Raw genomic sequence first — 25,738 nt, forward strand, 5'->3', positions numbered from 1 at the left:
CCAAAAGTAGCCATCTTGAATTTCAAAACTACCTCAAACATCGTTTTCTGATATCTACTCATCAATCCCGTTCCGAAAATACCCATATTGTAAGGGGTTTCAAGAAATATTAAGAAACCGGAAGTCGCCATCTTGGATTTCAAAACTACCGCAAACATCGTTTTCTGACATCTACTCATTAACCCCGTTCCGAAATTACCCATATTGTAAGGGGTTTCAAGAAATATTAAGAAACCGGAAGCCGCCATCTTGGATTTCAGAACTACCTCAAACATAGTTTTCTGACATCTACTCATTAACCCCGTTCCGAAAATACCCATATTGTAAGGGGTTTCAAGAAATATTAAGAAACCGGAAGTCGCCATCTTGGATTTCAGAACAACCTCAAACATCGTTTTCTGATGTCTACTCATTAACCCCGTTCCGAAAATACCCATATTGTTAGGGGTTTTAGGTAATCTCAATAAACCGGAAGCCGCCATCTTGGATTTTGAAACGAGCCCAAACATCATTTTCTTGCACTTACTCTTCACATCCGTTCCGAAAATAAACATATGATACGCGGTTTCCACAATAATAACACAAAACTTTTTTTACGAAGTGAATTCCAAATAACGTAAACTTTTTTTACGAACCAAATCCCAAATAACGTAAACTTTTTTTACGAACTACCTCTTTTTACGAACCCCCGTTTAGTTCGTAAATGGTGGTTTCGGTGTAGTCATAAAAGTTACTGATATACTGAGAATCAACTGCGAAATTTGTTGAGAAAGAGAATATATTTCCGCATCAATATGTAGTCCCACGTGGTTAATATTTCAGTACACATCCAAAAAGGTTGCAGAATTTGTTAATTTCGAAAGATTATTTAAAAGCTATTAGGCGAAATGAAAACTGGACGAAAATTTTTGTTTAAGGAAACAGCCAGCAACATGTTTCAAATAATTTGTATTAGTTTTAATTATCTCATTAGTCATTTTCATATCAATCGCAATCAGTTCTGTTATTATTTCCTAAATGACATATTGTGTCATTTGGCCTTTAGATCATTTATCAGTCAGCAGAAATACGAATTAAAGTTTCGAACCGATTTGTTATATTCAATTCAATGCTCGCAAAGTATTCACCAACAGGAGGATGCTCGGCAACACTGTGCAATTATTGAAGCGCATAAACAAAGTTGAACACAAACACAAAGCCAATCGGAGAACCAGTTTCGCGTGCACAAGGCACGAATGGTCTTTGTTTTCGTTGCATCCCGTTCAAGCGCACTCTAGATCGACATCGTCTCTCTTTTTTCTGCTCTTTCGCGAACAGCTGAGCTGACAGGCTATCATTAATGTTTAAATGCCCTCGCCATATTTACGTTTTACTTCGTCCGTACGTCGGACTCTCGTGTCGGAAAACATTTTTTCGTTAGAAACAAAAATCTGTACGATTCGAGGAAACTCAAATAAAAATATTTACAATTTGACCGACCAGTCCCTCTTCATACATACTACGCAATTTCACTGAACCTTTGCCCGGCTGATTTTCCGTCCCGGAAGAAAGGCTGGAACGTCCAATTTTAGTGGAAGAGTGGAGGGAAAAATTTATGGTGTGCGGAAAATCCGCGATTGCAAATAAAACAAACTGAAAATAGCGCGGGGGCGATATGGCGTGGAAAATCGTGAGTTTACCGTTATTGCGCGATGTTTCTCCACAAAATCATGCGCACACAATCACACGTTTGTAGCGTCGCTTTGCCTCGAACCAGAAGCAAGTACCAGCCGTCGCTAGTGTTCGATTCCTTTGTTTGCAAACACTCCAACCATATGATTCCATGGAAAAGTGGTGGGAGGAGGGTGTGAAGCGGATACATGGTCTACCAACAGCAGTACGACTGTAGCAGACAAAGCGACCGTCGGTGCGCTGTAGAGCAAAGTGTTGTTGTTGTTTTCATAGTATACACGCGGTTCTACTACCCACTACGACATAGACAGCGGAAAAGATACACATGTTGCTTAGTAGTATAGCGGACAAGTAAAATCGTAGCAAGCGTCTCTTTGGAGCGTAGTAGCTTCGAACAGTTTACCAGCCAACGGACAATCATTCGCCTGTGAACAGTGAAGCAGTGAAAACCTTTCCGCGATTTCGGAGATCACGAGTTTTGGAAAACTGTCTGCCGTGGAAAAGTTTACCAAAACAATAGTGAGAATTTTCTTTGTTTCATAGTAGTGAACAGTTAATGAAAAGTTGAAAAAGAATTTGTCTGTTGGGTTGATCCAAGGTGCTTAGTGAATTTATCTAACTTTAGTGTGCCCTAGAGTGTGATCAAATAGTAGAATTTTTTCCATAGCAAGTTAGAACAAAATCCAGACAAGTAACAATGAGGCCTCCATCGCATTTTGGTAACGATATTACCAACACCGCTGCCAATGATGGCAATAATAACAACAACAGCAGCAGCAACAACGGAAATGGAGATGACAACAATAACAACAACAGAAATACTATTGTGGCCAGACTAACAGAGATGGGAGCTACGATGATGTTTCCCAAGATAGCAGGACGCGGTATCATACGGGTTGTAGAGCGATGCGATGATGCCAAAGAGAACAACAATCTAGGTAATTATCTACCCATGACACTTTTATGTCTCACAAAATTGTGCGAACATAACTAGACCCCAAATCTCGCCAGGGCCTGACGCATGCAGGATGTTGAGTAAGCTCATAAATCAATCGATTGTAGATTTTTCCAAAATCAGCACGTTAAAGTCAAGCATAACCCGACAAACACCAACTTCTCCACCGTACAGTCGATGGGGATTGCATTGAAAGTGAAGTGTGTTGTAAAATAAAACGAAACCCCAAAAACACAGCTTCAACTGCCGTTGTGGGCCTAAAAGAAAACGGAGAACAGCTGAAACGTCGAGGTCGTACCGTGATTACCTGAGACGGCTTACCTCCCCTCTGTTTCTAAACAAAGTCAGTTCGACAGTCAGATCGACTGCAGCAACTTTAGACGGTTATTGCAGTGTGCAGGTTTACAGAAAACCGCTGCCGGAGGGTTGGAAATGAATACTTAAGTGATTGTTTAGCGAAGGTGATCGAAAACCGTGCCTTGCGAATGGGCTAACCTAAGATCGAATTGTTCCGAAACTACTGGGGATAATAGTGCACACTGTCAATGTCAGCCGACAGAAACGTTGAACGCTTGTTATTACTTGTTTTCTGTCACACTACTTTACTTATAGTAGAGTTAAAACTTCCGGTTCCGTTAAATATAACGGTTTGAAATACTGGTTAAATATCTTGTAGCTGAAAATTTTTCAAATAAACACTATCAAAACTTGCTCTTTTTATTCGATGAAATTTTTAAATGTTTGTATCTATCCAAAATCCGTTTTCAAAATAGTCTAATGATGTGTTTTAGGCCAGATTTGAATTATTTGATGCATGCGAGTCAAGGATCATCGGTATCGTCATTCATTTGGCACAGTGAAATATTATATTTGTTGTTATTATGACGTAAATCAGACAAATCTGGATCGTATTTTGTCCATACAGAACGAGTTACATACGTTGTACATGCACTATTAATATTTTAAGATCCGGATAACAAAATTACTGTTATTTGTTTTCAGCTCAGCTCTCATTCTCTTGATTTCAGCCGTTATTAGAAATTTTTCTTATTTCTGCTTTAATTTAAAAAAAGAGGGTTGATAATGTCAGAGAAATAACTGAATGGCGTGAGTACAAACAAAACTGACATGCTTTTTCCACATATCCGATTATCGAAATTCGCACGTACTAGTTGATTGATTGATTGAATTTTGCCAACTTTCAATGCGTCACTTGCGTAAGTGTAACGTTACAATTATAAGGCAAAAAAAATTCGGGCTTGTGTTGGGGACAAGACCGACAAAAAAAAGCAATGTTCAAATTCTTTCACAAATTGAAAAATCCCCAACAATCCGTTTTTAGCCATCTTTTTAGCAAATACAAACTGTAACTGCGATTAGAAAGAATATCCACAAGCCGTCATGTTCGATTTTTAGAATTCTAAAATACTAATTAACGGGTGGCAACTAAAATTTTGGAATTTCTTTCTCAAGCTGTCAAAAAAAGACAAACATATTTGGAGATGTGATTTATTGAAATAAAAGATACATTGTTTATTGTTGAAAAAAAAATAGTGAACATTTGAAAACGGTCCGTAATCGGATTTTCGGCGAAGCTTCCGTTTGATGTTGGAACAGGAGCGTTGTACGTCCTTCATGTCAACTTTGCGAATTCATCTCTTGATTCTACCAATCAACTGTTTGCAAGTCGTGGCTCTCCAGTTATTTTTGTACACCAAGGAGCTCAAAACCCCGAAGAAATCTTCGATTAGGCGACACTGAGGTAGATTTATCGGGTGGTGGTTTTTGGGTACAAATGGGATCGAATGCGTATTCACGAACGATTGTATTTTTTGGCGCAATGCGATGACGCTTTATTCGGCCAAAACACGTATTGTCCATCAGCATGATGTTTTTGAAAAAACGGGATCAAAACTTTCTACAAACAATCGTTCTGGTACACATCTTGATTGATTGCCAACCTAGATGGCTTGAACCATGGCTTAGAAATTCCTTTCTCGGAAATGACAATGTACAGCATTACTTTCTGTTCAAACTTATGTTTAAACTAATATTTTATGTTCGGATGTACAGTAGAACTATCCGTTGAATAGTATCGATCGTTTGCGGGAATCTGCGTCTTTGAAAGAGGAAAGTATCTTTCGTCGTCCAAAACAAAACTTTTTCCGGAAAAATGTTTAATCAACCAGCGGCATTGGGAATTCAGCGTTGAAATCTGTGCGTCAGTATATCCCGGGGCTCGTGTCTTCTTTCGGTACTTTATTCCGAGTCTTTTCAATGTTTTTCAGATGTTCTGGTTGAACTTTTTTGCGGCATCCCTTTGACTCAGTGAATCCTTGTTGTTGAAGGCACGAGAAAGAGAACGAAGTCCTTTTGCGTCCATAATTTTGGCTGGTCTTCCACTACCTTCCTTACGAGCAGTTGTTGGGCATCTTAGGATATTGTAAACTGTCGAAGCCGCAACATTTTTGCTTTTAAAATGTTGTACCGTATACTATTTGCCGAGATTTCTGTGCAGTTCGAAGAATTGTACAATGCGCTCGCGAAACACTTCTTGTTTCGACGGCATTTTGAGCAAAACTGAGCAAGCATGAACAGAACAGAAAATACTAGCAGAAAGAGGAGAAAGAAAGCTTACACAAACACACTCTTAGTTCTTTCTGCGCTCGTTTGTTGTTGAGCATACAGGCCTCGAAAAAATTTCAAAATTTTAGTTGCCACCCGTTATTGATATACATTCTCCAAGCGTGGACAAAAAGGATGTATAATTCCTTAAAAAACTCGAGTAAACTATTATTTACTTTTATACTTATATGACATGCATTTCACAAACTAGTTTTTAGTAAACAATTTACAAAGACCTTATTTGAATATTATTCAAGTCTTTCATAAAATGATGCATAGTTGGAATTGGCCTGGTGGAATATTGTCATCATGCCAAAGGTTTTGATCGGTAACAAAGAATGAAGAATTTTGCAATAGTCGAGAAAATGAATTATAAGAGTATTTTGTCTTGTTGTAGTTAGTGTAGTTAGTGTCTGTTAGCGAACAAAACACTACACCCAACCACTGAAAATATTCCGTATTTCTATGTGTGGGTTTCGCATGATACGCTTTGTGCAATGATTCCGCGCGCCCTTTTTTTGGCACTGAATTTTACCTTAATGCTCGTTTATACCAAACATTTTAGAAAACTTAAATTATCAGTGATTTGTTATCTCATACCATTGAAAATTTTGTCATAAATTGTTAAAGAGATACTCGCAAATCTACCCATACTTGTACAGGGTAAATTTTTTAAAGATGCCCCATACTAAAGTAAAAGTGTGTCTTGTTCACGACAAAAAAAAAGGTGAAAACCTGAATCAACAAAAAGATGAATAAGGTAAAAAGACTAAAGTCTATTCGCACTATTCCGGGACGGGACCATTTTTTTTTCATCATCGCCGATGACTGAGCTGCTGGCGTGTGCATGTATTGGAATTCCGGATCCGGAATAAAGCCATTTGGTTGCCGCCGATATTCCTGCCGATATCTGGCTTTTATTCCGAATCCGGCATTCCAATACATGCACACGCCGGCAACTCAGTCATTGCCGATGAGGAAAAAAACCGTCCTGGATCGTCCCGGATGGTCGCGTCCCGGCCGTCCCGGAATAGTGCGGATAGACTTTAAATCAACAATTAAAACGCGTGGACGGGTAGATTAATAATTAAATTTTATTGTTCAGTTTCAGTTTTCCCAAGCGAAAATAACATTAGTCAAACTTAAAATTTCTAGTAAATTATTGATTCCGCTACTATGCTTTGATGCAAAGGGTGGATCACTTATAAAATACACCATAGATTCGTTCGAAAGCTACTACCAATTAATGGATCTAGTTTGAGAATCAAAATGGCCGATAGTTTTGGTATCAAAGATATAATCGTAGTAACATTACCGACAAACTGAACTTTTTTTTCTATTTGCCTCATGTTCACGGAATATTATTGGGGAAAATATAGGATCTATCTATCTATCTATCTATCTATCTATCTATCTATCTACATTGAAATTGTTTCAAAAATTAATTCAAAGAATAGAATGCCAAAAGAGAAAGTACTTTACTCCTGATCCACCTAAGTATAACGCCCCCTTTTCCTATGAATATTTAATGTACTGAACATTACCAAATATAAGTTTTATCAGAAGCTCTGTCTTTTCGTAGTATTTTTAACATGTAAGTTTAAGGCTTCCGCTGGCAAATTTTAATAAATTGAAATCATTAGGCAGCTTTTCGATGTAAAATTTTACGTCAATTGAATAAATATTTACCCAAAATAAACCATGTGAGTAACTGCTCCAGTAGTCATCTCATATACGAAAACCATTAGTAAGAGTAACATTTGCTGTCTCTTTGCGAAAGATTGATCATACGGGTATGATGAAAATACGTACATTCGCTTCGAGTTCTCGCGTCGCTATAACAGCAGTATTGAATAATTTTCGAACTATTTTTTTCGGTATTACTTCTTACAGCCGAAGCAAACATATTGTATCCGATGTTATCACAATTCGGTAATTGAAACTCGAGTTATCGGCGAAATAATATAGGCACAATAGCCCTACTATTCGATACTTTTTTATGCATCGAAACTAAGTAATTTTCGCATCTCCTAGATTAATCTAATGTTATAAATTTCTACTCACGCGCCGAAAAGTATACAACCCCTTAATATTTTATATTACCTCTCAATGTCTTACCCTGTAGGCTCGATTTGATTGTGATCGACTTAAGAAGTATACTAAAGAAGGGTTAACGTACGCACATTCTAATATCCCCCCTCAAATTTTTTATTTTACCTAACGATTCCGTCATTCATGATGAACGCAGACAAGCAGGGCAACACTTATTTCTCTATTAATTTTTCAAAAGGGCGTATAAGCAAGTGACAGTTTCTCTTAGTTTACTTTCTCTTCTATTAATTACCAAGCGGATTCTACGTTTATCACTCAACTCTTTGCATTAAATGATACCTGAAACTTTCGACTTTCAAACAGAATGGCTACCAGTTTTTCTTGTTATAAAATCCTGATTTAAATTTTATAACTGGCATAAATTATGTATCTAGAACTAAAACACTACTGAACATATCCTAACATTTTTCGTGGCACGACTGGAGTACTCGATCATTCCTGAGTTGTAGTTGTTCGTACTTTCCACGAAATTTCTTGATTGATTATCCACACGTCACTCCTCTCACTAGAGATGATCTACACTTCATGGTAGTTTGTAGTGTGTGGCCCAAATAACTGGCTACAATCGCAAACCAAACCGGAAGCGTATTTATCGGTACACAGTTTTGTATGAACGCACATGATTCCCGCTCGTGTTATATGAACCCGGTGTTGAACTTTCATGCATGTCATCATTGTAATCTGAGTTGCCGTCTATACATATTTTTCAGTATTGTATAAACATTAATGTATTTATGTAGATTTCAAGATATTGTTTGCACGTATTGATATCCGTACTGAAACATATTTAGTTCGGCATCTATAAATTAAAAATATTTTTTTGATTTCGTTTTGTACTGATGTGCAGCGATTACGATATAATTTCACAACAATCTTGGTGTCGTTTTAAAAGTTGTAATATTACACAACAAGATGCATCATTTCATATCAGAATCATATGCAGTATTCAGTTAAGGTGATGTAATAAACTCAATACGTTATTTCGATGCAATAACGAGGGATTTATCTGCGATATTTCTTGAAAACAGGAAATTTTGGCATTTGATGTTCAGTACGTCTAATTTTTTCCACATCAATTAATTTTGCTGTGCATAAATTTGTTGTGCCGCCAGTATACGCATATTGTTTGCCACATAGATTGCACTTCGCCTTTCGCGACTTTTGGTCCACGTCAAAGAATTTTCGCACGCCACTTTATGTTGATTTCACATTTCACTTATTTTCTCGACAACTTTCATGTCATAACCTTTATATCGATACACGAATACTACACTAAAAACCAATTCCTATTGTTATTATGCCAATGCTTTTAGGCGCACTGGAAGACAATGCTATGAGTGTGAAAAATTGATATTGTTGAATCCTCTGAGAGTATGACCTTTATGTGCGTGTTCTGCACATTGCATTCCCTTTCAGCATTCCTGTGGAACGAAGCGAGATTATCGAGGACGAATTTCAGCGACAGCTAGTTCACGTCATACCAATACATGCGCGAGCTTGGCGCTTCGTCGAAGCCGAAGAAATCAAAATGTTCTATTGGGGCGGATATAGCGTGAAGTCTTTTACGCAGCCCACCTGAGTTCGATTCCCAACTCCATACATACGGTTGGAAAGTTTTTCTGGCAAATGATCTTAACGTTTAAGCCTCTATACATGAAACAAAAATGGGAATTGACTTAAATCTGTTGATATGCTGTAAGTATCGAGACCAAAAGTATCGCTCTGATGCGATACCGATACCAGAAATACTCGATTGTTAAAAGAAAGTATCGATACCTCAAAATATCGATTCGGTATCGGACATCCTTACTGATTATAACAAACTTAGGCTCGTTTGAGGGCTACTATTGAAAAGTGAATCAAGTTCGAAGATCAATTGGATGTGACTCTCAGTTCCGGAGAAATAAAGGCATAAGTGACGTAACCGACAAAACGCGAAAATTCGCGCTTTTTTTCAGAAAGTAACCAATGATCAAGTCACGACGTCACGAAACAATCTGAATGAATTTGTGTAGAAAATTTGCCACAATTCATGCCAGAAATTATTCTGCCGAAAAAAGTATGTTTTAATGAGACTATTTGAATGACAAGAAAAAGGTATTATCTCACCACTAAAGGGATTAAGAAGCAGATTTTAAGAATAAAATGATTTTTTTCAAATTATCATGCTACTTCTATTCCGATTTATATTCATTTTCCCTTTTTTTTAAACCAAGCTTTCGATTGATATTGGAAACTTTAAAGGGATTTTATGACGATTAAATTATTCACATACCACAATAAAGCCCTGTTATATCAATTTCTATAGTATTCAATGATGGAGATCCTGCACAGAATACTTTTGTTGTATAAAACATGTTATGTACTGTTATGTTGGAAAGGAAAGAACAGAACAAATTTACTTATAAAATGCGTGCAAATATCGTCCACGGAAGAAAAAATTGCTTTTGTTTATGAGAAACAAAACTAATACGGTTCGTTTGAACAATGAACTTAGTTGTATTATTACACAAATAAGATCATATATAAATTCAACCAAATTTATTGATGTAAAGATATAGCACGACTGAAACAACACAGGCATTGCAGATTATATCAACTCCAGTTTGGTTGATATGTAATAAATGGCTTATTCACCTGAACAATAAAATTAGTTGGAACCAATTTTTTTTCGTTTGGCTAGACCAAAATTTTGATTCAAATCAAACAGAGATCATTGTTGATAGTGAAAAGAGAAATTGGTTTCAAAAAATTAAATTTTAGCTTGAAATCAGTTATTTTAAACATGCTCAATTCCTCTACGTGTGGTTCAAAGTGCAAACGCTCATCCCAAAACCGTTATCTGTTTGTTTGAAACATTCTGATGTTGTTTCTCGTGTGACGTTTCGTGTCCATTTCATCCTGCAGTTACATTAGATTAAAGCAAAATTTTAATTTGTAACAATCAACTACACTTCTTTTTGTTGAGTCAATAGTTTTACCATTTTTATACTAACAAAATTAATAATCAATTAAGCTCGAATCAAGTTGATATCAGAATAACAAAATAATCTTTTGTTTCGTCTCTATACAAGACCAATATCACAAAACATTATTCTGCGTTCTCTGATTCTAAAATTTTACATTCGAGCTGAAGATTTTTTTCGTCTGTAGATTTCAGCTGCAGCAGCTATTCGAAATTCTCGCAGACATTTTTTAAAAAGGGTTTTTCAGATTGTCTCTTGTGTATTTTCTGTTCACTAAAGCTACCAGCTACACGAGCATTTTACGTACATGACATCTATAAATGATACCACCGTCATCTGGTACTAAATTTCAATTTTGTTTCATATTTAATCATTTTCGGTTATGTGAGCCAATTACGATTTGGGGTAGATTTTAAGGTATACAATAAATGTACTATTGAACCGTTTTTGAGTATTACCATGTCGCATGTAAGCGGCGAGCAGAACAGATGAAGAATAGAAGTTCCTTTCTGGACTCTAAGAATAATAATAGAAGAGGTATTACACACTATCTCAAAAAAATTTAAAAAATAATGCAGTTTTTCTATCATTTCTTTTAGTTTATTCCTGAAATCCAATCTTGATCCAGTTCAATTCAAACAATTCGTCTAAGCCTGAGCTAGCTACGGCACCTTCAAACCTCGCGGTCTCGACTAGTACCGATTGCCGCTTCCGTGCATCCCTGTCCTCCCTCTTAATTACCATACGATAGCGTTGACCTGTGCGCCATAACTGATGTGTACATCAGGCCACATTTCCATAAACGGCACCTCGGAGGACACCAACCTAGATGCTACGAGCCTGTTTAGCTTCCTGCTCACTGCTGGTGTAGTGTGGCATAGTGTTCTGCGAGATGTTTAACCATGCCACCAATATGGTGGTATCGTAGCTTGAAGGCGCAGGGCTCGTGAACTACGGGTTTTTTTACAAGGCGCCAGTCAGACCTGCGTTTATTTTTTGTGCTTTACTGTTGTCTAAGGTGGAACTTTTTCGGACCAAGTCACCTTTCACATGTTGTTTGGTTTCATGAAATTCATCGGCATATATTTCATCAATCCAATAACCACCCTAGTGAGGCACTAGATGAATTAATATGTTGAGATGAAATTCTTCGCCATTTATGGGAATCCACAAACGACAGGCTCTCGATGTAGTATTTCACACACTGACCGATGGACGGGCGGCCAGATTTCCTCGTTCATTTGGCTGTGGTGTATTGTATGAGCATGTATATTTTCATTGCTGACTACTAACTATTATAGGACTACAACTGGTGTGTTGAGACCGATACACGTTGATTGATAGTAAATGAGCATTTTCGGTAACCAGGAAACTGAATCGCACACGAATATTATCTAGCGAGTGGTGAGTAATTGGTATCTGTGAATGCGTGTTTTGAATTACTGAGTGAGTTTTGATACACGCGCATTAATAAAAGGTTGTAAATTGTTAAGTATTGAAACCCGTTCTGAAATCAACCATTGAACGATTTTCTATTAGGATTTAAGGTTAATTCGACTAATATTATGCCTAAATAAATTAAAGCTTTTTCTTGTCATTTAACCCAGGGAATTAGCACAACCTTGAGACAGATCGAGAAATGCTGTCTTTGCCCCAAAGCTTGTCTGTATCCTTACTCAATGGAGAAGGATACACACCAATGGTGCCATGGGTAATGTCTGACAAAAAGAGGCAACAATACGCAGAAGGGGAACAACAAAATGGATATGTTCCTTATTTTGAATGTGTCATACTTGACAGACATTATCCATGCTAAGAAAATAAAAGCGATCTCCTTATTAATCTTATATCTATTGCAATAATTTCATGTCCTTTTTGTTACTTTTGGAAGCCGCAAACGGTGTGGACAATGTCGTCCAAAATTTGCACCCCTAGTAGTATGTTAAATGTAGTTCTCTCTTAGATTGCGTTGCAAAATGCTTGGTACTTGCTCAGATATTCGATACTTTCACTCAATTCTATACTAATGTTCAACTCATTCACCAATCATCATTCATACTCTACTATTTGGATGCAAAAAATACATTCCACTTTAAAGATTGTAGGTTGAGTGCATTTTTTTATTTTGCTTGTACATTTTCTCATATATTCTCATTCGTAACATCGACAAAGATAGAAAAAAATAGAGCAGGTCAGAAAACTTCGTGTTAGTAGACCAAACATTTCTATGAGTCTTCTAGATAATTAAAATAACAATCGTTTGTACCGCTTTAGACACAGAAAACCGATGCGGATACAACACAAAACTCACAAAACACGAAACTTCACTAACAAAGACATTAAAACAATGAAGCAGTTGAAAGATGCCGGTATACCTACGGAACGACCGAAATTAGCTCTGCGCCTAATTCGTATTACTGTTTTTGAATTAGTTGACTATAACTACAAAATTTCCAAAATAACTATTAAATTAGTTGAAATTGAGAAATTACTTTGCTGAAAAAAAACTCTTAATTTTAGGGAATGTGTTTAGTTGGCGAATATCCTGGACACAAACCAGCAATATTTCAATCCAACACGAAATTCTCATTGACAACTAATTTTGTGACTAAAATCAGAAAAATTGTCTCTATTTATCTATCACCATCATTACTGAAGGACAGCACAAAGAAAACAAAAAATGAAATTGGTTTTATTAACAAGTTTATTAGCCAAAAACTCATGAGAAGTGTCGAAGCAGAACATTCCATTAAAAAGCTAAAAAGTCTTGTCGAAACTGCTTGCAAATTATTTTGATATTTTTCGCATGTGTTGTGATATATCCATATATAAATTTCTAAACCGATATGTAAAAATGACTTGTAATGTTTTCTTAGTGGAAAGTGGATTTATTCAGAATTTGTGCGCATTTGAAGCGATTGTGCGTAATAATGTTTCTACGCGGAACAGTGAAGTGAGTTTCGAATGTTGCACTCTAATTGTATATGTCAAATGAAGTTTGTTGTATATTTCAACCTTCCGGGCTACGCCGTCCGGTGTAATACTTGTATTCGGTTTTTGTTTTCCGAGTGCTCAAAGTTTTCAGTGAGAGAGTCGATTTCGCGAAGTCGATTGAAGAAAACAGCGATTTAGTAGAAAAAATTTTAAAAAGAAGTTTATGTTTCGTTTATGTCGTATTTATACCTGCCTATATAGAAAAGACAACTGAGACTGAAAAATTCTTTTCGGCACTAGTAGTGTGCCATCTAGTGGCTAGTAGTCATTACGGTGTTGACGTTTTCTCGGTGACAGTGCGCCATATAGCTGCAAATTGCAGAAGCCAACCATTTATGTTGGTTGAAAACAACGTTTTATTTCCCTAATTCAACTAAAGAAAATAGTTGAATGGAAATGAAGTGTGCATTAGCTAAGAAATGACAGCACGTTTAATTGGTGAATTCGACTAAAAAACGTGATTAATCCACCTAGCAGTGAGATGATACCTTTTTTATCAATCCGCATGTGTTTTTTGCATGGGTATTCTTAAGTGTTTTAGTTCTCATGACATTGTTTTAATTATCGTCGTTTTAAACGGCAAATTGAGATTTTAATCACTCATTACCCTGTAATATCGAAACTGCAGATCGTACCGAATTTCAGTCTTAACGTGTGACAATCGATTGAACATTGCATGAGATGTCGAAGTAAGTTTCACTTTAGAGTTTTTCGTCATTTTTTATGGTACTACCAGAGCCAGTATTCAGAACTAGCATATCCAAAAATGATTCGAATGGCCATAAACCTGATTAATTTATGTGAAATGGACATTTCTATACATTATCACCATGTATCCCGTAAATCGGAAGTCGGAGCTGACTAAAAATGTTTTTTAGGATTTTATAACTTCATAAATGGTTCTTAGATTTCATTTGAATCTTTGATCGGTTCAGTCATTTACTAGAAAAATGAATTGCATTTGCATTTGCTGATCTCGACGAACTGAGTCGTATGGTATATGGAAGATATGTTCTTCCAGCATTTATTGCTGTAAGTAGTTTAAATCAAAATAATTATGGAATTACTTTCAACTCGAAAATGCTGATATCATCTGGTTTACGTATGCCACATTCGAACGATTATGTTGCCAAAAATGGAAAACATATTCTGTTTTCAAGGTCAAATGTGACAGATACTGTCAAAAAACAGAAAAAATTGACATAAAACTTCGTATAACTCAAAAAGTAAACATCCGGTTTAAAAACCATTCAATAGCGTTCTGGGTGACGGGGAGACCTTTTATTTACGACTAGTTTGATCAAAATCGGTCCAGCCATCTCTGAGATCTCGACCTCTTAGTTGACAACACACATACAGACACACACACACGGACGTTTGTTCAGTTCGTCGAGCTGAATCGATTGGTATATGACATTCGGCCCTCTGGGCCTCGGAAAATTTTTCTAAAGTTTGAGCGAATTCTATACCTATTTTTTATATATAAAAAAAGGTAAAAATAGCCATTTCAACAAATATTTTTTTATTATCAAGGGAAAGAGAATTAAAAAATCTAAATTAGCAAAAATAAGATTTTATTAGTTGTCTCATAAAATAACTAACTAAAATCAGAAAATCAACTAATTTTTTCGCCAAAATGCTGATTTCGGTCTTTCCGTGTTTATATCACTTAAGGAAAGGAAACAAGTTAGCTTAACGCTTATTGATACTGAGCAAAATCAAGTGTTCAACAGTAGAAAACGTGGCAAAATCAGGATCGCCTTTTTTCAACTTGAATAAATCATGACACACGTTTATAGACAAACCATTTGCTTTACCCGGATGCAGAGAACAATTCGACTCAAGATTGATTTGTAAAAAAGGTGGATGTATTTTTGCAAGTACTTTCTTCAAGTTGTGGCAACTCGGACACTGTAAATTGTACAAAAAAAGGTGTCCAAGAAGAAGTTGTTTACGATTTTCGCTATTAAATCGATTAAGCACTCTAAAAAATATATACACTGTAAATAAAAGTTGAATACTTTTTCCCGAATTTGAAAACTAACCGAAAAACTTAAATTTAAAGAACCGGCACTCTAATTTTGGTTTACCTAATTTTATTTTAAACCCTACAGACTTACAGTTCACATTTAGTGCAATTTTGATTACATCATCAATCCTATAGAGAATGCTTGTGATTTTATGAAATGTGAGTTTCTAAGCAAGAAGGAGCTGATTCGTGTACACAATGAACCCTGGTAAAATAACGAAGAATAGACAAGAACCGTGACTTTTTCTTTTATAAAAACGTTGATAAACGTTCAAAACGTTGGCATAGTACTTTTTATTGTTGGAAGTAACAACAATATTCGAGAGAAATATTAATTTTTCAGTATGAGTCTAAAAATATGTCCAGGCACTTACATTAATAATTCTTAAGGATGTATGAGGTTTTACATTTTTAAAGATTGTATAAGTCCAAAGTGCATTATCATTCATCATCATCATCACAGTCTGGTTTCGATTGTGGAAGTGGAAATTGGGACGAAAGAGTGGTATTTATGTGTGCCACTTTGGTATTCTGATAAACACTACTCTAATCGCTCGCACCCCGTTCGTATTCTTCTTGTAATACGTAACAATAAGACATAGCCGTGAAAGAATATCGACGTCTCGGCAGAGCCCACTGATATGGAGAAAAATTGTATTGAGCTAATATATTTCTTCTGATCCGTAAAATTATATTCGAGTGACCAAAAATTTATACTTTTGCGAATGTTAATATATTTTTTTAGCTGTAACTTCCTCATTTTTCAATTCACACTAATTAAATTTGTACTATTTATGGACTTTAGTTTAAAAAATAATCAAAGAGACATTATTTTTTAATTTTAGTTTTTCGCTTCGTTTTCTAATTCTTGAAAAAGTATTCTACGACAAAAAGTATTCTATAGCGGCAACCGTACCCAATCGAATTTCTTCAACTTCTTCTTTGGTATCATTTTATTCAATTTACAGTTTCCGAGGTACCATGATTTGAAGACATTTCTGGACTTGCTCTACTAGTAACCCAGGAATTCATGGCTATAAGTGACCCAGGAAACAAAAAAAAAAAACATTTAAATCCGCCCTTTTAACTCTACTATTTCCTCCTTGTTTCCTGGACAGATGCGTATTTTGTGGTTATCCTATTCAGTGACAGTGTCGAAATACGTATATCAAAAAAATTAAAAGATGTGGTTTTACAGATTTCTTTTTATAGTTAGTTTTATAGTTCTTTTTATAGTTTACCCAGTTGTTATATTGAATATTCTCATCAAATAAAAAGAGAAATAATAATACCTTTCTTTCTTGAAATTCAAACAATAATAGAAGTTTCATATTTACTGATCTTCAAACGACTAATGACTATATTGTCACTCTAGAAGTGACATTCATACATGAATGCGTACAATAGCGTTGTCCGTGTTGGTAGCTGTGCTTTTGACGATTTGGCATGATATCGTATAAGCGTATTATTACTGTCTTATGCTGCATTTGTATTATGATCGATGCAAGAGTTTTCATTAGTATTTCCAAATCGTTTTTGTTTTGGTTTTTTGCAAACAAATGCAGACCTTGCTGAAGGAAATTATTAAAAGAAGTGACCGGAAACCAGCGAGAGGCATAAGAAAGACATCTTGCTCCACTATAATGGTTCATGGTTTTAACATGAAGAATTTTACGTTTACGGAAACTAAGTTGAGACACGAGCCTCAATTTGAAATTTTTGAGGTTGATTTAGCAACTCGATTTTCAAAAGTCATGCAACCATTTTTCAAGTGTTGCTTTTTCTGTTTGATACACTGGCATGAACTTCTAATCTTTCCATGTAAAAATAATAATCTCTTATGATAAATCACAGATTGAAATAAGTTATTTAAGCTGGATTGAAAAACTCGAAATTGAGCCCATGAAAATTGAAAATTGTAGTTTTAATCTAGGTAAACTTTGATGTTTGAATGATTGCCAACTTGTTTTAAGAAAAAAAAATATTAAGAGTAGAGAATTTAAAATATTTGATATCGTTGTTTTTTTTTCCAAACTCGAGCATCATTTTATTCAGTAACTTGCTGTTTCACATAATGATTAGTCTAAATGGAGCAAAAACTTCTAACTTACCGATTTTTCCGCACAGCCGAAATTTTCCGTTACGAGAGATATCGCTTGATGAACCATAGGTATAGAAGGGCAAAAATCCCACACGGAAAACCACATGTCTCTACAGTCAACCGAAACCGCTCCATTGAGACCCTTGTAATTTTCCCACGAAAATTAGTTCGCAATCGTGGCTCATTTTGTTTCCCGCTCCCGTCGTTGTTTCCAAAGATGAGTCAACTCTCGTGCCAAACTACCGCCGATTGGCAACAGTTTAGTGAGATTTAATTTTTGCGTGTACGTCGGAACATACGAAGAAACCAGCCAACAAAATGAATTACATAACGCTTCATTTATTGTTGTGAGTTAGTTTCAAAAGCGAAACTTTGTTGATTGTACGATACAATGCTTGAACATGGATAAAAACAACCGCAGCATTTGCATCATAGCTTTTCGGCCTGCAGCGGGGCATTAAAGCGAGGAGCTATGCAGCAAGCTCTACTCATGCGCGAGTAGGACTCGCGATGTAGGTTCCAATTAGCAAAGACATGCGCCAGAGCACCACCGCCAGCCAGCATGCCGAGGGATCTCGTGGTGCGCTCAATCCATTGAGAGTCCTTCACTAATCACCAGCCGTGAACAATAATAATCGAACTTATTGGACCTTTCGAAAGCGATGCTGGATGCAATTGTCGGTGAAATTCATTAAATTGCGAAAACAATTATCAATCAAGCAAAAACCAATGACAACATTTATCGCTACTGGCTGTAACAGCTGTGATTTGTGGCCTTCAACACTTTAGACATCAAACCGGCCTCAAGTCAGAGGCGCAATCTTTTTTTTTTATCGTGCTCAGCGGGGATGGAGGTTGGCGAATGCAAAACGAAGAAGTAAAGCATTAACCGTAGTATCAATTACTTTTTTTCACTCTCTTTGTAGGTTAGATGTTCGGGCAGGTCAGGGTTTAAGCGTCGGATTGAAGCAGATCGTTACGCGTGTGCAACCGTGGTGTGAAGAAAATGCACAGTAAATCATTGTTGCTGTTTTCGGTACACCGGTGGTTGCATATGATGGTGGGATGAAATTTGTTAAAATCGGCTCGACCATCGACCAATTCGATAAATAATCAACGAATTTTGCAAACTAGAAGAGCTAACTGAATAGTTTCAAAATATTTGTTCCTTTTCACATCGTGACTTATAAGAACACACCCTTGAAATTGAAGGTTTTAATACTCATCAATCAGTTTTTCCGGAAGCAGAAGTCGATGCCGAACTACGGGACTATGGGACTATATGAAAAAATCGATCCCTTCCCTTTGACACATAGAACCTCTTGCTTCAATCCCTCATTGTCCAATCCAAAATATGTGAGTACATATTTACTTAAATTGCTAATTACTCTACGCATTCACTCTTCAGAGAAAAAAAAACAAAAAATACAAAAAATTAAGGCACAAGAATTATCAGTTAGATGCATTATTTCTTTTTTATGGGCCCCTCCAGAAACGAAATCCTGGGTACGGGCCTGAGTTCCGGATTATCTTATACGTATATTTGGGCTTTTTGTTTGTGAAAATCGGTTAAGCCATCTCGATGAAAAAATAGTGAGCTTCGTTTTGAAGATTTTGATTCCTAGTTCCGCTATTTTCTGGGAGCCTGTGTAGTCGAAGTCGGTTCATATGGCCAGCAACTTACATGACTTATACATGGGAACAATTTTTTAAATTTTTTTAATTATAGAGGTTTTAACTTAAGGTCATTCCTTTTTTCGGGTCAAAAAAGCTTTCTGACCCTATATCCAGAATTGGGGATCGAACCCAGGTGGGCTGCATGAACATTGGAACAGTTTTTAGTCCAATTCAGAAGAACTTTTCCTTATTTTACATTGTCGTTCTATATGACGGCATGGAATTTCAAACACTCATCATCCTGTAATTTCAAAAGTCAAATCCTGTTTAAACTCTGGAACTTTGTAAAGGATCGTAAGACCTTTCATTGGAATCGAGGTTCAAGAAAATCGGTTTAGCCTTCTCCGAGAAAAGTGAGTGGATATTTTTGTCACATACACACGCAGACATTTCCTCAGTTCGTGAAGCTGAACAGAATTGTATATGACACTTGGCCCTCCGGGTTTCGGTTCAAAAGTTGGTTTTCACAGTGATTGCATAGCCTTTCTTAATGAGAAAGGCTAAAACTCTGAAAAAAGCTTGCATCTATTACCAATAGCAGGAAATGCATCATTACACCATTAGATGGATAAAAACATTTTTTTTAGTGCAATGTTGAATTCTATTTGTTCATAGTACCTGACGGTATTAACAATTTCGCCGGATTCAAGAAGCTCGTGGTACAGTACTCTTTGCTGATCCTACCACACACATAGCATTGTCTTTTTCTCAAATTTGAATTACCACGACGTAAAGGAAGCAAATCCTACTGATTTTTTTTTTTTGCATTTCCATACGTCGCACAGTGGTCCAAAACTGGAAAAAGACGGTCAAAAGTCTATACTGACTTTCACTGATTTTTAAGAGCTAACGTGTCTTCGATGAAGTTTTACAAGATTATATTACGCTTCTTTTGAAAGTGGCACCTTAATTTTTGTTAAGGGGGTTGTACCAATTTCGAATAAAAATAATTCTTTTTTTCACAAAAAAAATTTTTTTTCTATCTCATTTTGAAGAAAAAAACATTTGAAGTATTTTTGCTGAAGATATGAATAAAATAAAAAAAAATATTTTTGGAGATATATTCACTTTATTTAAAAAAAAAGTTTTTATTTGGATTAATCTACGTAGAATCTACCTCTATTACCTAAGTATCTAGTACAAAGTGCGCGTAAACACGCATAGGCCTTTTCAAAGTTAGTTTTAAATATAGAAAATCCGGAAAATTATCAAAAGTTCAACACATATAAACAAAAATGGAAAAATGTTTTCCAAACAAAATATGAAAAAGTATTGCAAAAGTACAAACCTTTACAAAGAGATTTAATTTTTAAACATGTAAATAAATTGAGTTATCGCGAAGCAACACGTTTTTCGAGACGATATGTGTGAAGCAGCTCATACCGGTGAGTAGCTCCGAACCGATCAGCTCTATAAAGAAAATCGATTCAATGTATCAGCTCATCAGCTCATTTAGATTGAACTGAAGGTTTGTTTTGAGCGCCGTTTTTCTTACTCCGTTTTCTTTCATATGCATGATCGAAATCATAGATGCACAAAGTACAATGCTATGTGAACTAACTTATTTGCGAATTATTATTATATCATATTTGAGAATATCTGCAAAAGTGGCATCCCTGAATATACCTTAGCCTACTGAGTGAGAGGTAAGATTTTTTTAAATTGACAATGGCTCATTCAATCTGTTTAAGAAGGATAGATACACATTTAAAAGAACGAACAAAAGCTCATGCACACATTTCTTCTAATTTATAACTCGCTCTTCAAGAGCCGAAGATGAGCTCGTAGCTTGTTTCCATCTTACCAGCAGGGATGCCAGGACATTTTTTCAAAAATTTGTGATCAAGCCAAAAATCTGTCTGTGCAAAATCTGTGCACGTTTCGACGTTTCCATAATAGCTGATCGGAATCATTTTGGTAAGCAAAAAAAAAGATCTCACTGTTTCCTACCGTTCTGTAATTTTTGGTGCTTAACTGTGATCAATTTCAAAAATCTGCGATCGATTTTAGAATCTGTGTAAATATGTGCTGCATAAAGTTGCATATTTCGCCTCGGTGTAAAGTTTTATCATAGGTAAAAAAGGTAAAATGTTGTATAACTTTACCAGGAAACAACAAACCTATGCACTACCTTGAACAAAATTATGGGATTTTTTATTTTCTTTTTTTTTATTATTCCAAACAAAGTATGCATTAAAAAATAACTCGAAACAAGTTATGAATTAAAAAAAAAAGATTTTAAAGGGGTTGCCGAGCTCCGACCTGGAAGGATTCCAAAGTACTAGCCATGCAATGATTCTGCACACTAAGAATCGGCTGCGAAGTCTGTTGAAACAGAAAGACCAAATTCCACAAAAGGAATCTAATGCCAGAACTTTGCTTTAATTTGCCATAAAAACGCTTTGTATATCATAAACGGTGCGACCTAGACTTTTGGTATATTTGACAAAGTAAATTATTTTCAATTTTTCTAAAACTTTGCACAAGAAAAAAAATTTCTATATCTTTCGAAAAAAAAGTTTTGATTATATTTTTTGTCAAAGTAGGCCATGAACAATTATGGATAGAATCAAATTACGCGGTATATATTTGTAAATAATTTCCTAAAAGCAACTATATGCATTAAAAGAACGGTTTGGCAGCTACTGATTTATGTCCACGTTTTTATTGATTCGAACCACTGTGCGTAGTTCGTTGAGTTTGTCTGGAACCCATTTACCAACCTTTGGAATTTTTCCTATGGCTTTCAGGCGATCATAAATTCCGGCTTGTCAAGTTAACTGTTCCGTCATTATTTGTTGTGTTTGGGTATCATCTTCGTCAAATGATGATTGTGACTCGTCACCTTCAAACTTTTTCCATCGATTTTCGTGCTCTTTGTCAATAACATTACAGTTATAATACTTCGGTGGATAGAGACCAAATCATATTTACTACTACTAGTGAAAATCGAAAAACTACACTTGATGCAACTCTCCTCACAATCGGTCTGCCCGTTGTCTGCCACAGCTGGAAGGATCGTTAATACTGCTTAATTTGAAGAACACTAGCATTTCTATTGACTATCGGTTAATTGTTACATGTTATCCAATATCTCATTCTTGTTATAGAAGAGATTTTTAAAATAGATCGACAGTTTAAGAAAGAAAACATTCTCTCTCTATTTATGTAACTAGTATCTACATAAGCGGATGCTAATTTTATCAAGATCAGTGGATCGATTTCAATGATCATATGATGTTCGAAATTTTTTAATCTCATCTCTGTCATGCTTCAGCGATGAATCACGGAAATCTGAAACAAGTTATGGTTTTATAATTTGCTTTGTGCAGTAAAATTTCAATGACATTCTTCGAAACACTCCACAGCAATCATCGGGCAGCTCTTTCCGAATCGACAATCTGATAAAATTCAATGGTCAAACGGATTTCAAGGGCAACAGCCTCGCATTAAAAAAAGTAATTTCCCAACACAAAGCTAAAAAGTTGCAGCCTGAACTGTCCACCGCGGTCGAATAGGCTAGTCTAGTTGTGTGCTAGAGTGGCCGTCTCGTGCCGACCGAACCAACCGAAACACATTGATAACCAATTCTTCTGCCATCAGCTGTACCAAACCAGACTGCGCGTGTTCGACGGTAGAGAGACGGTGATGACACTGATTGGTGGTTTGTTTTTATTTACGCTTTGCAAACGGACTGTGAATGGTGCAATACATGTCGATAGGTTGCTGTTTTATATTCTACGATTGCATTGTAGCTCGGAACGAACGAAACTGATCGATGATTAGCAGCTAATGAACGTAGCCCGCTGTTACTCGCGGGCATTTGGCAAGTTAACAGCTTTCGACAATGTACCGTTCTAGGTAGGTGTGAGTCTATTATTGTGAACAGATTGTGAAAATAAACTCACAGAGCTAAGTTAGGTTAGTCGCCCAGGGCTGATTTGAGTTTGGATAAATTAAAAAAATGGTATCTTGGAGCTTTCAGAGTTGCACTCACAGTTCTATCTGAGCTGCTATATACTAAAGATTCGAAAACGAAACGTAGAAAAAGAAAGGACCGCAAAGAAGAAGTCCATATGACAGAACAAGCACACCAAACGCCCACCAGTCATATTCTCAGAATTAGGCCGGAAAAAAAACTGACAAAAATTTTCCACGCATGGGTCAACGTTTCGATTGCACGGGACGAACGACACGAGACTAAACGAAAAAAAATGACAGTGACCATTCTAGAGAGTGATAAATGACATTATTTTTACAAAACTGACACATTACACCCGCTCACCCACGAGCCACATTCTCTAGCTAAAAAGTCTTAAAGCAAATTTGGTTTGGCAGATTTTCAATTTCGGCATATTTCTCGAACCAATATTTTCCCGTTTCTTGCCGTCACATGGTTCACACAGAATCTGCGCAGTTTTCCTAGCACCGTAAACGAAAATGTAACCGGAACGGGGGATCGGTAGCGGTGGGTGGTGGCTCACGGCACGGCTGTCAGGTCGGCTGGCGTTCTCATTCGGCCCAGGCGCGTCATTGACTCGAGACAAGGAAAAGCGTAATACCGCAATTGGAAAATACGCTGACTTTGCCCCTGACTTATTCTGCGTTGTAGCCGTTTTCCGAGAGTTGTCTCGCGGCGATTTCCCGCCCATCATCGCTCGCTGTTTACCTTACTTACCAGTTTATGAGGGCAGCAAGAATAACAACCAGGAAGTATCTGTGAAAAAATTTAATTCCTCACACGCCTCACAGCTTGTTGTTTGAACACAAAGACGCTGGCGATGAAACGAAGTTCATGGCCTGGAAAAGTCAACCTGTGACGGTATGATTGCTAACTAAGGTCGGAAACCCATGTGATTCGTTTTTCCGTGAATCGTGTTATTGGCCGCACCAAAGGTCTTTTGTGCAGAGTGTTGAAATTTATTATGCCGTCTCAGGGAGATTCCCTTCTTCGTCCGAATCACGTTGATGAGTGAAGCGGTATAAAAACGAACACGTGATTTGCTTGAAGTGTTTTTTGTTTTTTTTTTGTTCATTCATTCAAGATGTTTTTATCTTCCATAATACATTATTTGATGCAGTAGCACGGTAAAATGTCTACCGCGACTACTTCTTCGATTACATGACCAATGACAACGCCGCCGTCAGAAGCATGCGATTGTAATTAACTCTTCGTTAGTTTCATGTCATCTTTAGTGCACGGACCCGTTGACAGCCAGTGGGGACTGCATTAGAGCTGTATCTAAGACATGCATGGTGAAAATTACTTAACCGCTTTCCCCAGATTCGAAGCAAAAGCGTGAGCAAGTTACTGCTGGTTGACGTGCTCGCTTCGCTAGCCTGGGTTCCGCGCATTTGCCGACCTAATAGTACATAATTTCCGCTATTTTATTCAACACAAGCTACAGCCACTTTCCGCGAACCGCTTGCTTATCTACGATCCGTGACGGTCCTGCTCGATGGCGTTGTCACAGAATTTGCCAAGAATCACGAAATCGATTTAGTGAAGAGGGTTTCTCGCCGAATCCGAGGAATGATACGTGATCCTTTATAATATTATCTGAAGAGTGAGTTACCAGACTTGATTAGAATCACTTGACCGCATTTTGAAACGAAAACAATGAAAGACAAATCATCGACATGCTCGCGAGTCGCGACTTCCATCATCATCAACATCAACAACAAGCGGGGGTGAGCAAAAGAAAGAAGAAAAAAAACAAACATCGTCAAAAACGTCTTATCGCAACCACTTATCGTGCACCAAACCGAATGGCGATGCACTATCATCGTCTAATTACATTTCACGCGACGATTCGAAAACAGATTCGTTGATAAGTTGAATCACCGACTTATTCAGTTTTTTTAAATAAACAATACTTTACCAATTAATCGAAAATTGTCTTACGAGAAAATTACACTTAGCATATTAACTTCATTTGTTCATAATCCGAGTTCCGATTCCGAAAATACAATATACAAAATATTAGCAATTGTAGAAATGGATAACAACAGTATCGGAAAAATCATGATCAGAAAAAGTTCACTTCATTATTAGCGGTGGAAAAATCAGTTCAAGAGATTTTCTAAACTCAGTGACTGAAAAAAACACTTCCGAGATTTTTATCTATGAAACAAGCATACACAAAACCCTGAACCTCGAAGTTCACAAGTGAAATTTTGTGTCAACGAAAGTTGATGACGAATTTTTACCCACAGAACTATCGCTAAGGAGATAATCAAAAGGAAGAAGAGTCTGATTATATTTTGAGTCCAAAATTCCACTACGCTTCAGCTCGACACCGAAGTGATTCGTGAAAGATTTAATGATTATATTTCCATCAATAAAAAATCTATTCTGAATAAATTCGCACCTGAATCGCAACTGAGATAACAGGAAAATATTTTTTCCACATTCCAATAGTGATTATAGCGATAAAAAGCTGTATTAGTTCTAGCTGGTTGATTACACTACACTATTTAGATTAAACCCAATAAAACGCTATTCGCTATTTGATTTATAGAAATAAAATGAGCGCAGCATTTTGCATGTCTCAAATACACAGCAGACGCAGCGTTTTGAATGGTGCGTTTGAATTGGCGTAGCGATA

At 36.5% G+C, this 25,738-nt stretch overlaps 1 protein-coding gene across 1 annotated transcript in view; it reads left to right on the plus strand.

The window, feature by feature from the left end:
- Positions 1-2,027: 2,027 nt before the first annotated feature.
- Positions 2,028-25,738, plus strand: part of LOC131427804 (leucine-rich repeat-containing protein 20) — a 32,382-nt gene continuing 8,671 nt past the window's right edge. The window contains exon 1 of the mRNA XM_058591327.1: positions 2,028-2,609. Within this exon, the coding sequence (XP_058447310.1) occupies positions 2,369-2,609 (241 nt within the window). The 5' untranslated portion in view covers positions 2,028-2,368. The remainder of the gene's footprint in view (positions 2,610-25,738) is intronic.

Source organism: Malaya genurostris, chromosome 2 (assembly GCF_030247185.1).
Source record: "Malaya genurostris strain Urasoe2022 chromosome 2, Malgen_1.1, whole genome shotgun sequence".
Lineage (NCBI taxonomy): Eukaryota > Metazoa > Arthropoda > Insecta > Diptera > Culicidae > Malaya > Malaya genurostris.